Genomic DNA, 15,589 nt, shown 5'->3' on the forward strand with positions numbered 1-15,589 from the left:
ACGGCCTCACTCATCCCATAACTGTAAAATTCCACCCGACATCAACGTTGTCTGTTGTCCGCCCCTCGCCTGCTCCGATTCCCGTGGTGGGCAGGGCGGTAAAATTCCAGCCAAAATCCCTTGGTCACAATTAAGCAATGATTAGCTGCAGTAACGGAGGGGACTGTCGGGTGCTTACAAATCGATGAGCTAAATGAATGCTCTTCACCCACAATTATCCTGTGACCTCGTGAACATTCACGTCGACCATTTATAGTACGATTGGATTCGGGAAAAACAGCATTGAGATGAATGGCCGGGTGACGTATGCTTTGGAGCTGGCGGTTGGCCAGAACAGCAGGGGAGCTCTCTACTCTTCCTGAGAGAGCACTGCAGAAACTTGAACATAATGTCGAACCTGGGTTCGGAGTTTTGATTCAATTCTACATCCGAAAGGCAACATTTCTGTCAATGCCTCACTCTGTAGTGTTCAAGTGGGGATTGAGTCCGCAGCTTATAATCGAGGGGCAACTCCTTTTTTGACAGGTGTAGTTCTTTTTCTTAATGTATGTGATGCATTTCCTCTGAATTTCCCTCCCCAGCACCCATTTTGTGCTTTCCATGTATTGACTGAACACTGCGGGACTGAATACTTTGCCATTACATCATGTGCTATAAAAAGGAATGGTCGCCATGAGTTTCTCCTCAATGAAGATAAGTGTAATTGGCTTCCTGCAGATGTTGTAAACACTCTCCTCCATCTCTTTGTACATCTTCCAGGCATCACTTCCCCCCCCATACACAACACACCCCACCTCCTCCTTGGATCATTCTGTCGACAGACGTATTTATTGATCGTTGTGCAGAGCAGAATAAAAAAACAACCTTCTAATCACGTTACGACCAAAATCGTTCAGGTACTGCAATTCATCTTAAAACTCCCAATGAGGCCTTCCTGAAACTGCACGCAATCTTTCTTCTTAATTTATGTACCAAGGAAAAAACCTGTCCTTGTCAATTGGCCTGTGAGAGTCCTCACCAGCATGTATTAATCAATATTTCAAACTGATACTTGGTGGCATGGTTGTGTCGCTCGACTGGGGTGATGCCACAGGATGAGGCAGAGTCCGTGGGAGATTTCCTCCTTCCCCCACCCTGCCCTAACACTTTGAGTTCTATTCAACAGCTTATATAGCAACTCTAACAGAGAAAACATATCAATGTATAGAACGTTGGTTCGGCCGCATTTGGAGTACTGCGTCCAGTTCTGGTCGCCACACTACCAGAAGGACGTGGAGGCTTTGGAGAGAGTACAGAGGAGGTTTACCAGGATGCTACCTGGTATGGAGGGGCTTAGTTATGAGGAGAGATTGGGTAAACTGGGGTTGTTCTCCCTGGAAAGACGGAGGATGAGGGGAGACTTAATAGAGGTGTATAAAATTATGAAAGGCATAGATAGGGTGAACGGTGGGAAGCTTTTCCCCAGGTCGGTGGTGACGTTCACGAGGGGCCATAGGTTCAAGGTGAAGGGGGGGAGGTTTAACACAGGTATCAGAAGGACATATTTTACACAGAGGGTGGTGGGGGCCTGGAATGCGCTGCCAGGCAAGGTGGTGGAGGCGGACACACTGGGAACGTTTAAGACTTATCTAGATAGCCACATAAACGGAGTGGGAATGGAGGGATACAAAAGAATGGTCTAGTTTGGACCAGGGAGTGGCACGGGCTTGGAGGGCCGAAGGGCCTGTTCCTGTGCTGTATTGTTCTTTGTTCTTTGTTCAAGCAGCTATCAAGAGATATGGGGGGGCATGGTGGGATCAGGGTATTGAATTTGATGATCGGCCATGATCATAATGTACGGCGGAGCAGTCTCAAAGGATGGCACAGTGGCACAGTGGTTAGCATTGCTCTCTCACAATGCCAGGGATCTGGGTTCAATTCCAGCCTTAGGTCACTGTCTGTGTGGAGTTTGCAAATTCTCCCCGTGTCTGTATGGGCTTCCTCCGAGTGCTCCGGTTTCCTCCCACACTCCAAAAATGTGCAGGTTAGGTGGATTGGCCATGCTAAATTGCTCCTTCATGTCCCAAGATGTGTAGGTAAGGTGGATTAATCATGGTAAATGTGTGGGGTTACAGGTTAGGGCGGGGAAAGGGCCTGGGTAAGATACTCTGTATCATGTCGACTCGATGGATTAAATGGCCTCTTTCTGCACTGTAGGGTTTCTATGGTTCTAACGGCCGAATGGCCTCATCCTGCTTCTATTTTCTTTGTATGTCTCTATGTTTGGGTGTTATCAAATGAAATTTTTTGCCAAGACACATAAGGAGATATGAGGACATGTTGGTCAAAGAAGTTGGCTTAAAAGATGATCCTAAAGAAGGAGAGAGGAAGAGGAGGAGGGGTGGAGAGGTCGAAGGTGGAAATTCCAGAGCATAGGGCCTACACGTCTGAGGGCAGGATTGTCGTAAAGCCCAAGGAGCTGTGTGAACTTTTTTAGTTATTGATTGTTAGATCAGGGTATTAATATCTGGAACTTACTGCCCAAACCCTAGTCGCTCTTGGTGCTCAGCCATGTTCTTGAACTCTTGCGGGTGATATGGGATGATAGTCCCCCAGTGCTATTGGGTAGAGAGAGTCAGGATCTTCACCACTGCCTGGAAAGACAAGGACTGCAGAGACATGGAACCCTGGCTCTGTGGGTGACACTCTCTGAGCCCAAAGCTTGAGAATTCAACTCCCACTCTAGGGTCTGAGCATATGGGACAAGGCTGACACTCCAGTGCATTACTGAGTGAATGCTGAACCATCGAGGGTGCTGTCTTTCGGAGGAGAGGCTTGGATGTAAAAGAGTGCAGAAAAGATTTACTAGGATGCTACCAGGACTTGATGGTTTGAGTTATAAGGATAGGCTGGATAGACCGGGACTTTTTTCCCTGGACCGTAGGAGGCTTAGGGGTGATCTTATAGAGGTCTATAAAAATATGAGGAGCACAGATCAGCTCGATAGTTAACATCTTTTCTTAAAGGCAGGGGAGTCTAAAACTAGAAGGCATAGGTTTAAGGTGAGAGGGGAGAGATACAAAAGTGTCCGGAGGAGCAATTTTTTCACAGAGGGTGGTGAGTGTCTGGAAGAAGCTGCCAGAGGTAGTAGTAGGGGCAGGTACAATTTTGTCTTTTAAAAAGCGTTTAGACAGTTACATGAGTAAGATTGGTATAGAGGGATATGGGCCAAATGCGAGCAATTGGGACAAGCTTAGTGGTAAAAAAAAGGGTGGCATGGACAAGTTTGGCCGAAGGGCTTGTTTCCATTCTGTAAACCTCTATGACTCTATGATTGAAGACCAAGAATGTCATCCCCGTATCCAGGACAATATTAATCCCTCAGTACATCCCTCATGTTCCTATAGAATCAGAAAGAAGATGTTGCCGATGGTGGGGGAGTCCAGTTCTCCAAAGAACAAAGAAAGAACAATCCATCAACTAGGGGTCACAGTTTGAGGATAAGGGGTAAATCCTTTGGGACTGAGGTGAGGAGAAATTTCTTCATCCAGAGGGTGGTGAATGTTTGGATTCACTACCACAGAATGTAGTTGGGGCCAAAAAGATTTCTGATTTCAAGAAGAAATTAGATATAGCTCTTGGGGTTAAAGGGATCAAGGGTTATGGGGGGCAGGGGGGATCAGGATATTGAATTTGATGATCAGCCATGATTAAAATGATGGCGGAGCAGGCTCAAAGGGCCAAATGGCCTACTCCTGCTTCTAGTTTCTATGTTTCTATGTTTCAGGAACAAACACAGGCCACCTGGTCATTATCACATTGATGTTGTGGGAGGGGGTTTACTGTACACATGTGGCTGTTGTGTTTTCTACAACAGTGGCAACACTTCAAAGTACTTAACTGGCTGTACAGGGTGATGGAAAACCCAGTGGTTGTGAAAGGCGCTGTGCAAATGCAAGTCTTTCTTTTTCTTTATTATCTCTGTGTTCCCTTCCAAGTTGTATGTACTACCCTGACTGTATTGTTGCCTCTCCAAGAAGATCAGACATAAGCTGGTGGGTAGGGACTGTCTAATCATGACGTTTCCCCTATCCCAACCATGTGAATCAGGCTCTACAGACCTTTTTCTGCCTGTCATTTTTTACATGAATGTTGCTATGGCTATTATCACATAGTAAGAAGTCTCACAACACCAGGTTAAAGTTCAACAGGTTTATTTGGTAGCAAATACCATAAGCTTTCGGAGCGCTGCCCCTTCGTCAGATGGAGTGGATATCTGTTCTCCAACAGTGCACAGAGACACAGAAATCAAGTTACAGAATACTAATTAGAATGCAAATCTCTACAGCTTCCACCCTAAACACGTAAAAGAAGCCATCCCCTATGGACAAGCCCTCCGAATACACAGGATCTGCTCGGATGAGGAGGATCCCTCCAGACGCTGAAAGATGCCCTCATAAGAACAGGATATGGCGCTCGACTCATCGATCAACAGTTCCGACGCGCCACAGCGAAAAACCGCACCGACCTCCTCAGAAGACAAACACGGGTAGATAATCAGCATCTTTTCCCAAAGGTAGGGGAGTCTAAAACTAGAAGGACGTAAGTTTAAGGTGAAAGGGGAGAAAAATAAAAGGGGCAAATTTTTCACACAGAGGGTGGTGAGTGTCTGGAATGAGCTGCCAGAGGTGGTAGTAAAGGTGGGTACAATTTTGTCTTTTAAAAAGCACTTAGAAAGTTACATGGGTAAGATGGGTATAGAGGGATATGGACCAAATGAGGTCAATTGGGACTAGCTTAGTGGTAAAAACTGGGCGGCATGGACAAGTTGGGCCAAAGGACCTGTTTCCATGTTGTAAACGTCTATGACTCTATGTGCAGGTTAGGTTGATTGGCCAGGTTAAAAAATTGCCCCTTAGAGTCCTGGGATGTGTAGGTTAGAGGGATTAGCGGGTAAAATATGTGGGGGTAGGGCCTGGGTGGGATTGTGGTCGGTGCAGTCTCGATGGGCCGAATGGCCTCCTTCTGCACTGTAGGGTTTCTATGATTTCTATGATGACTCTGTGATCCCGAACACCCTGTCCCTTTCCCATACTGTCACCAAAGGTGTAACATTTGCCCTTTATTTCCTCTCTCCTCAAGGCCCCAAATACTCCTTCCAGTTGAGGCAGCAACTCACCTGTGCTTCTTTCAATTGAGTGCACTGTATTTGCAGCTCACAATGCAATCTCCTCTACACTGGGGGGACCAGAGGCAGACAGGGTGACTTCTTTGCAGAACACCTCCGTTCAGTCCGGATGCAGAACATCAATCTACTGGTCGCTTGCCATTTTAATTCACCACCGTTCCCTCACCCTCACATTTCTGTCCTCAACCTGCTGCAGTGTTCCAGTGAAGATCAAGCTTGCGGAACAGCACCTCATCTCCTCCTGACTTCACATTGAGGTGAATAGCTTCAGACCATGAACCCTGTCCTTCATTTTGATTCATTATTATTTTTTTGTCTCCAGGCGGAATTTTCCCAAAAAATGGCAAAGGTTTTTTTTATTCATTCGGGGGACATGGGCATTGCTGACTGGCCAACATTTATTCCCCACCCCAAGTTGCCCTTGAATGAGTGGCTTGCTCAGCCATTTCAGAGGGCAATTGACAGTCAACCACATTGCTGAGGCTCTGGAGTCACATGTAGGCCAGACCGGGTAAGGACGGCAGATTTCCTTCCCTAAAGGACATTAGTGAACCAGATGGGTTTTTCTGACAGTGTCAGGTTCTGACTGAAAACAGACAGGTTTTCTCTCCAGATCGTCTGACACTCTTAGTCAAAAGAAAGCAGAGGGTCGTGTTTTATGCCGTGATTCCTGAGGGACACCGGCAAGAGTGGCTCCAGCGGCATTGGGGCCTAGATCTCAAATTAAAGTTATAGATCCCCCTCCTCCATCATCGGGGCATCAGAGAACGCACCCCTACCTCAAAATAGCCCACCTCCCCTCCCCCTCTGCAGTGCAGGCTTCCTTTCCTTCCCACCATCGCAATGCAGGCACAAACCCCTCCCCCCCCCCAAACGCCACCCCTCCCACATAATACAAAGCCTCCAAAAGGGTTTACCATAGGCCCCACTCCTGGCACTACCCTTGGAAAGCCTTTTGACAATAGCAGGACCAAACAATCCCAACACTAACCTCTGGTTCTGCAATATGGTGGGGGGACAGGGCACGGGGTCGAGAGGTGAGGGGTGGATATCCTGCCCAATGTATGTAAAACTAATTTTAGTCATGAACTTGAGGGAGTTTACTTCCTAAAATTCTGGTTGACATTCAAAGGCGGTTGAATTCTTAACATATTATTTCCGGGGGCTTTGTAACTGAGCATCACCCGGGCTACAGATAATTATTAGAAGACCATTCATGGTGGGATCCATGCTCTGTGTCTGAGCATGAAGTCTAGTGGAAATAATGGCCAATGCAGAGAGCTTTATTATGTCTAAAGATCTTCAGGGTGGCACGGGGGCACAGTGGTTAGCACTGCTGCCTCACAGCGCCAGGGACCCGGGTTCGATTCCCAGCTCGGGTCATTGCGTGGAGTCTGCACGTTCTCCCCATGTCTGTTTCCTCTGGGTGCTCCGGTTTCCTCCCACAGTCCAAAAAACATGCTGGTGGGTGCCCCAAAAGAGAAAATGCTGGAAAATCTCAGCAGGTCTGGCAGCATCTGTAAGGAGAGAAAAGAGCTGACGTTTTGAGTCCAGAGGACCCTTTGTCAAAACTGGTTGGGTGGATTGGCCATGCTAGACTCTCCCTCAGTGTACCCAAACAAGCGCCGGAGTGTGGCGACTAGGAGATTTTCACTGTAACTTCATCGCTGTGTTAATGTAAGCCTACTTGTGACACTAATAAATAAACTAAGCTAAAACTACCTTTAGAATGCTCTGCAGTTTGTTTAATGGACAATGCAGCTGCCATTCTTCAAACAGCATGATCAAACCAGAAAAAAACTAAGGTGAACAGTCGGTTAATGTATTTTAGCAAAGTATTGGACAGTCACCATAAACAAGACAGGCTCGCTTTATATCAAGTGAGTCTGGTTTACAAAGATCATCTACTCTAATGCAATTCTTACTAAGTGATTTACAGACCCACTGTTCTGGCACATTAGTGTTTATCACTCAGTAAGCACGGGCTTTGAGGAATTGCTGATGTCGGGAGAACTTTTTATCATGATTCTCGCTCCCCGATCAGTATTTTTTCAAGCATCTCCTCACTTGCTTGGCTCAGCATAGATTAGATTAGCACATACTCTTTGAATTTCAAAAGTAATTAATTGTGTGAGACCTTTGATCAATCATTATATAAATGCAAGCACTGACACGGTGCGTTGATCCGATATCTGCCTCACCAAGATCTCTACAGCCCGTACATAGTGTGTGAAGGGGTAATTTTAAGGGTTGCTAACGGCAGTCAATTTTTTCAGCAACCCCCGCCTTCTTTTGATGAATTAAAAATGATGAAAGGGACTGCAGCGAACTTCAAAAAGCCAATCGGATGAGATGGAACAGATGGTACATTATCTCCGACGGGGAGAAGGCCAAATCGATAACTCTTATCAGGAGAGATTGATGGCGATATTGCCATCCAGCTTAACTTTGGAAGAGTTGAAAACTTTTTGTTATGATGGTTCAGCGCTTTGGATTGGTAAATGACACGTGAGTTATACCATGATGCACAATTGAGAAATTGGTTTGAGAAATTAGTTCTAATGTTCCTCCCTAATGGAGCTGGAAATGCCATTAGTATGAAACTGGACAGCAGCAGTTAACGTTTTGTGAAGTATAAGCTCTCCATTTAGTATTGAAATAGAGTTTGGATTCTCAAAGAAGAAACTGCGACTGGAATCTTAGCGCCGTTCACGTCGGTGGAGTTTTCCCATCCCGCTGCAGTGAACGGAGATTTAGCTGGCTGCCAAGTTCTCCGACTTCGCTGCAGCGGGAACGGCTGGTAAGATCGAGCCCTGCTTGTTCTGCAGACTGAGAGGAACATCGTTTCAAATTGTCAATTGGCACCATGGGCGGGATCTTACCGGCACGTCCGCCCAATGTTCGTATGATCCCGCCCCGAGGCCAATGGAGAATGCCGTTCTCCAAGCCTCGCCCACCCCTGGAATTGGGGCGGGCGTGCCGGTAAAATTCCGGCCCATTGGGTGGGATTTTACGGCCTCGCTCGCCTCAAAACTGGAAAATCCCGCCCGAGGATCAACAGATCTTTCCATGGTCCGCCCTTCGCCTGCTCCAATTCCATGGCGGGCAGGATGGTAAAATTCACCCCAATATCAACAAATGAATTGGAGGTGAGGTGGAATTTAAGGCAGGGACATAACAATAAACAGAATCTAGTTAAACGGAACTTCTATGCAGTACAGCAAAGCCTCCTGATTTTCAAAAAATGGTCATTTCACTAATAAAATACAACTAGAAAATGGCATATCCAGAGTATAATCGTAATCTACCCACTCTCACTCCCAGCTTTTCCTCTATTTTTCCTGAGCTTTGTATTACAAGAAGGATGTGATCAAACTCGATTAGTTACAGAAATCAATGAAGATATCAACAGAAATGGAAATTTGTTCGCATGTGGAAATTTTGGATCGGCTCTGGACGAGAGGAGGCTGAGGAGTGATTTAATTGAAGTGTATAAAATTCTGAGGGCCCCAGATAGAATAGATAGAAAGGAACTGTTTACTGCGGCACGATGGCACAGTGGTTAGCACTGCTGCCTCACAGCAGCAGGGACCCGGGTTTGATTCCCAGCTTGGGTCACTGTCTGTGTGGAGTCTGTATGTTCTCCCCATGTCTGTGTGGGTTTCCTCCAGGTGCTCCGGTTTCCTCCCACAGTCCAAAGATCTGTGTGCAGGTAAGGTGCATTGACCATGCTAAAATTACCCTAGTGTCAGGGGGACTAGCAGGGTAAATGTGTGGGGTTACGGGAATAGGACCTGGGTGGGACTGTGGTCGGTTCGGACTCGATAGGCTGAATGGCCTCATTCTGCACAGTAGGGATTGTATGATTCTATTAATGATGTGGAGATGCCGGCGTTGGACTGGGGTAAGCACAGTAAGAAGTCTCACAACACCAGGTTAAAGTCCAACAGGTTTACTTGGTAGCAAATTTGCTACCAAATAAATTTGCTACCAAATAAACCTGTTGGACTTTAACCTGGTGTTGTGAGACTTCTTACTGTGATTCTATTAACACAGAGGTCAGTAACCAGGGGGCATAAATCTAATATAAGTGGTGGAAGACTTAGAAGGAAGGTGACATCTTTCACCTAGGGGGTTGAGGGAGTCTAGAGCAAACGGATTGAAAAGATGACACAGGCAGAAATTGCCATCGCATTGATAAAATAATTGGATGTCTACTTGAAGTGCTGTAACCTGCAGGGCTAAGGACCAAGCACTGGAAAGTGGGATTAGACTGGATAGTTGTTTATTAGGGGTGACATGGTGGCACAGTGCGTAGCATTGCAGCCTCACAGCGCCAAGGACCCGGGTTCATTGCACATTGTTCATTGTTCAGTTCTTTCCTTCACTAGGGTGGCATGTTGAACCTGACTGCCCTCTGGTGGATATATTCTTATTAACTTCCCCAGTTGAAAATAGCCTCCAAGTTATGTAACTTGTTTGCTAATCTTTACATATTGTCATTGAATAAGATTGAAACAGAACCACGGTCGAGTGTGGGAGAGAAGGGAAATGGTGTGCATTCGGGATTGGTCTTGCAACAAGCTGGTTTTCCTCTGCTATCTTTTAAGCCCCTTTAATATTCTCTGGGCTATTCGACAATATGTCTTCACACTGCAAGATTGTGGAGGATACAATTTATGACCATGATAGTCAGGTAAATGTCCTTGAGGGAAGGAAATCTGCCATCCTTACCTGGTCTGGCCTACATGTGACTCTGGATCACAGCAATGTGGTTGAGTCTTAAATGCCCACAGTTCCAGGGCAATTAGGGATGGGCAATAAATGCTAGTGCAGCTAGCAATGCCCATGTCTGATGAATAAATAAAAATAAGATAATCAGGCTAAACGTCAGGATATCTTTGACCTCCACGAGCTTCTGAAGAACTGCATTAATATGTCAATGTTGAATGATTACTATGGTGAAAGAATTAATCAAATTCCATGTACTTCCTTAGTAGGGGGCTCAATAACCAGTGGGCATAGATTTAAGGTAAGGTGCAGAAGACTTAGATGGAATTTGAGAAATAACTTATTCATCTGAAGGTTGGTGGGAATCTGGAACTCACTGCTGACTCCTGGGTAATTCAAGTAGAGTCTGTCAAAAATGGATCACCGGGGCCTTTCAATAGGAATTCTATTATCTTTCAGATGGACACTTGTCTGTTCCTCGCCTGATCTTCACCGCAACAATTCTACAGAGTCTTGGGAAAAGATCAATGTCAGTGACACCAGGAACAGCTCTGTTATTGCAACATAAAGCCCTGTGGAGTGACTTCTCAGGGCACCTCAACAACTGGGGACACTTCAGCTTATGCTCTTGAAGGTACATTGCGTAGATGATATGAAAATAAAAATTTCTGTTCAAATACTGTCTTTCACAATCTCCAAATATCCTGAAACCCTTTACAATCCTCATTAAAAAATATTAGGAAACATGGCCACCAATTTGTGCTCAGCAAGCTCCCACAAATGGCAATATCATTAATGAGCAGATCTATTGTTTTAGAATCCCTGATTGGAAGATAAATGTTGACCAGGACAGGAAGAAAACTCCCCTGCTCTTCTTCAAAATACTGCCTTTGGATCATCCATTTTAAGAACCCCCTCCTTGATCTCCATTCCAATACATCCAATTTAAAGGGCTTGGCTTAATATCCCACCCAAAAGATGGCACATCAAACAATACAGCATTCCCTCAGTACTACACTGGTGTGTCAACCTGGATTCCATCCTCACACCACTAGGTATACCAACTGCAAGAAGATGGTCATTGAGTTCAGTAGACACCAATCTTTCCTGCAAGCTCAGATAAGAGAATATCCAGCCACCACTCCTTGTAGAAACTCGTAAGTCACGCACAGTGTGCACAGTAGCACAAAACATTGAGGAACAGCAGCAGGTGGAGTGAGAGACCATTAACATTGCAGAAAATGATCATCAAATTACCAATAAATTGAGCATACATCCTGCATGAACATTGCATTCCAAGCATACTTTATTCAACACACGTTACCCTGTAATTAAATCAGAAATGGACAACTTCAAGAGCAAAAATAAACATGTAGTTAGGAATGTGCATCTGTATTCAAACAACAAAAATGTACATATTAATATGTTCTATGTAATTCTCTTTACCGCAAAATAGTTGATCTATGTGAGTCATTGGAAGTAAATATTTGGTACATTCATGCTACTTAGTGTACATTAAGGCCAGAATAACAATTATCTTTAAGCGTCAAATGCCCATCATGTTGCTATGGTTTGAGACCCGCCACCTTTGTTCTGATATCAACAGCTGGAAGCAACGCATTGGATTTTCCTCTTGCTGTATACATGGTGATTTTGGATTTCCTGAGTATAGCACGTGGAGAAATACTGGGACCCACCCCATTAGGGATCCCCACTGAATATCCCGTTAATTTGAATGGAGGCACTTGGGGGCCAAGGTTCCCTTACAAAGTGTGCAATCCCACTCACTTGATTTTTCATGCACTATACCTGAGCAATTCCCTGCTCTGTCCAAGACCGCAAGAAACTCCAAAGGGTCGTGAATGAAGCCCAATCCATCACGCAAACCAACCTCTCACCCATTGACTCCGTCTACACTTCCCGCTGCCTCGGATAACCAACCAGCATAATTAAGGACCCCATGCACTCTGGACATTCTGGCCAGAAATCTACCACCTCACCTGTCACAAAATCGGCGCAGGCAAGGGTTCGACAACGGAAATCTCTGTTGACCTCAGGTGGGAATTTCCAGTCTCGCCCGAGTGAGGCCGTAAAATCCTGCCCAATCTCTTCCACCATCTTCCGTCGGGAAAAAGATGCAAAAGTCTGAGGTCACGTACCAACCAACTCAAGAACAGTTTCTTCCCTGCTGGCATCAGACTTTCGAATGGACCGACCTCGCATTAAGTTGATCTTTCTCTACACCCTAGCTATGACTGTAACACTACATTCTGCACGCTCTCCTTTCCCTTCTCTATGTATGCTTCTTCTGGATAGCATGCAAGAAACAATACTTCTCACTGTATGCTAATACATGTGACAATAACAAATCAAATCAAATCAATTTGCCCATAAATTGGCTCTAACAATATCAGTGACTGACATCAGGAACTCGGTTCCAAATGACAACCCAGTGATCCACTACATTCATCACCACCATATTGTGTTGCTTTTAGCTGTTTGGTTTGGCACACGGATAGATTCACTTCCCATTTGGAAGTCAACAAAAGTCACTAATTCCATTTCCATTTTTCCTTTCAACTTTTTTCTGCAATTCATTACAGTAAACCCTGCACCCACACCAGACAAGTAGAAAATCCAGTAATTTAATACCTATTTTATTTAATTGTTCACCACTTTATACATGAGAGAATCTACATAAATATCAGTATTCTTCAACCATTTACCCCTAGAAAGCTTTTTAAACATTATTAAACCCTGTGCATGAAATACCCAATAATGATTACACTGCATTTTATTACATTTGACTGCAGTGGAACAGATAATTGTTCACCATTTACAGAGTACATTAGTGTAATTGTTAATGTGGAATTAGTAAACCAGATATCTGGATTAATAATCTGGAGAAGATGAGTTAAAGTTCACCATGAATTTGATGATCAGCCATGACCACGTTGAATGGCAGAGCAGGCTCGAAGGGCTGAATGGCCTCCTCCTGCTTCTGTTTTCTATATTTCGATGAAACTTAAGATTCTGAATTCTGTTTGAACATAAAATATGGAAATTTTGAAAAATGATAGCTGTAACAGTGATCACGCAGCTGTTGGAGCCTACTGTTAGGCCACATTTGGAGTATTGCGTGCAGTTCTGGTCACCACAATACCAGAAGGACGTGGAAGCTTTGGAGAGAGTGTAAATAAGATTCACCAAGATCTTGCCTGGTCTCCAGGGTGTTGACTATGAGGGGAGGTTGAATAAACTAGAATTGTTTTCACTGGAAAGATGGGGGCTGAGCAGAGACCTGATAGAAGTTCACAGAATTATGAGAGGCATAGATAGGGTGGATAGTCAGAGGCTTTTTCCCAGGGTGGAAGTATCAATTACAAGGGGGCACAGGTTCAAGGTGCGAGGGAGAAAGTTTAAGGGAGATGTGCAGGGGATGTTTTTCACACAGAGAGTGGTGGGTGCCTGGAACGCGCTGCCAGAGGAGGTGGTGGAAGCAGGCACATTAGCAACATTTAGGAGGCATCTGGATGGGTACGTGAATAGGGAGGGAATAGAGGGATATGGACCAAGGGCAGAAGGTTTTTTTTTGTAGTTTAGTTCAGGCATCATGACGACACGGTGGCACAGTGCTCAGCATTGCTGCCTCATAGCGCCACAGACCTGTGTTCAATTCCGGCCTCGGGTCACTGTCTGTGTGGAGTTTGCATGTTCTCCTCGTGTCTGCGTGGGTTTCCTCTGGGTGCTCTGGGTTTCCTACCACAGTCCAAAGATGTGCGGGTTAGGTTGATTGGCCATGCTAAATTGACCCTAATGTAAAGAGGATTAGCAAAGTAAATGTGTTGGGTTACGGGAATAGGGCCTGGGTGAGATTGTGGTCAGTCAAGACTCGATGGACCGAATGACTTCCTTCCGTGCTGTAGGGATTCTATGATTCTATGATCGGCATGGGCTTGGAGGGCCGAAGGGTCTGTTCCTGTACTGTATTTTTCTTTGTTCTTTGTTGTTTAATGGCCTTTAGGGAAGGTCTTGCCGAATGTGACTAATATGTTACTCCAGCACCATGTCAATGTGGTTTACTCTAAATCATTGCTGAAGTGAACTAGGAATGAACAATAGATCCTGGGGGAGAGTCAATGATCAGATAAGTTGATCTCCCAGGCTAGGGTAGAGCCAATGATCAGAGTAGCCAATGAGGTTTAACCAAGGTGTCAAAGACATCCCAGCCTTTTGGCTACAATGAAGCGTCAGCTCAAGCCCCGGATGGGGTCCAATGCTTTATTTTGTCAGCTTGCTTGTCTCCCTTGTGAGAACCATGAATTGATTCAATTTGAGTTTGTTTCCTTTGGGTGGAATTAAAATTGTGGAAAAAAAAATCCTGGACTTACCACTCACAAAGCGAGAAATAATATTAAAAAGGAATTGAAGATTTTCTTGAAATTCAGGAAAGTTTCAGCTCAGAGGTGGCCTCGCAGCAAAAAGCTGGATACACATGCCCAGTAAATGTAGCTTCAAATGTGTGCAAATGTGTCACTGTGTCAGTGACTTGGTAAAATGACAGAGTCCCTGCATCATAGTCCAACTGAACCCGGACCCTGCTGATGGAGTCTTTCAATGTTAGGTGCACAAATTTGTTATTATGATAGGCTGACAAAGTGCTAATGCAGAGATACAAGCACCAGGCCTTTGTGGTTTTGCGAAGATCAGAATTGCTACCTATCTTTGGTATGCTCCCGTACGCAATCCCTATTCCCCACCAGTTGCCCTTAATTTCGACGTCCCAAACATGGCGCCCACAGAAGAAACTCTGTGTACAGAGGATCTGAGTGTGGGTTTTGAACCTCAATGGGTTACTCGGGTAGAGCTGGTTCTGATATCTGTGTGTCACTGATTGCAGATCGTTAGACAGAATCAAGTGCTTGTTGGCGGTCTTTGAATCCAGGGTCAAAGGAAAGAATTGCTCTAGAGAAGAAAGGAATGGGTTTATCATGTTAATGACAGACCACTGCAGGATAGATTTGACAACATTTTCCAAATAGCACACCACAAAATGTCTTACAGATGGTGGTGTAGTGGTCATGTCACTGGATTAGCAACCCAAAACCGTCAGAGGATACAGCAGGATATAGATCAGTTGGCGACTTGGGCGGAGAGATAGCAGGTGGCGTTTAATCCGGACAAATGTGAGGTAATTCATTGTGGAAGGTCTAATACAGATAGGAAATATACAGTATATGGCAGAAGCCTTAAGAGTATTGATAAGCAGAGGGATCTGGGTATACAGGTACACAAGTCACTGAAAGTGGCAACACAGGTGGAGAAGGTAGTCAAGAAGGCATACGGCATGCTTGCCTTCATTGGTCGGGGCATTGAGTTCAAAAATTGGCAAGTCATGTTGCAGCTTTGTAGAAACTTGGTTAGGCCACACTTGGAGTATCATGTTCAATTCTAGTCGATACACTACCAGAAGGATGTGGAAGCTGTGGAGAGGGTACAGAAAAGATTTACCAAGATGTTGCCTGGTATGGAGGGCATTAGCTATGAGGAGAGGTTGGAGAAACTTGGTTTGTTCTCACTGGAACGACGGAGGTTGAGGGATGACCTGATAGAAGTCTACAAGATTATGAGGAGCATGGACAGAGTAGATAGTCAGATGCTTTTTCCCAGGGTGGAAGAGTCAATTACTAG

General features: G+C 45.0%; 1 protein-coding gene across 1 annotated transcript in view; it reads right to left on the reverse strand.

Moving 5' to 3' along the window:
• Positions 1-11,188: 11,188 nt before the first annotated feature.
• LOC144506647 (E3 ubiquitin/ISG15 ligase TRIM25-like) overlaps positions 11,189-15,589 on the reverse strand; it is a 28,480-nt gene continuing 24,079 nt past the window's right edge. The window contains exon 8 of the mRNA XM_078233040.1: positions 11,189-14,863. Coding sequence (XP_078089166.1) covers positions 14,343-14,863 — 521 coding nt within the window. The 3' untranslated portion in view covers positions 11,189-14,342. The remainder of the gene's footprint in view (positions 14,864-15,589) is intronic.

The sequence above is a fragment of the Mustelus asterias genome, chromosome 17 (assembly GCF_964213995.1).
Source record: "Mustelus asterias chromosome 17, sMusAst1.hap1.1, whole genome shotgun sequence".
Taxonomy (NCBI): Eukaryota; Metazoa; Chordata; class Chondrichthyes; order Carcharhiniformes; family Triakidae; genus Mustelus; species Mustelus asterias.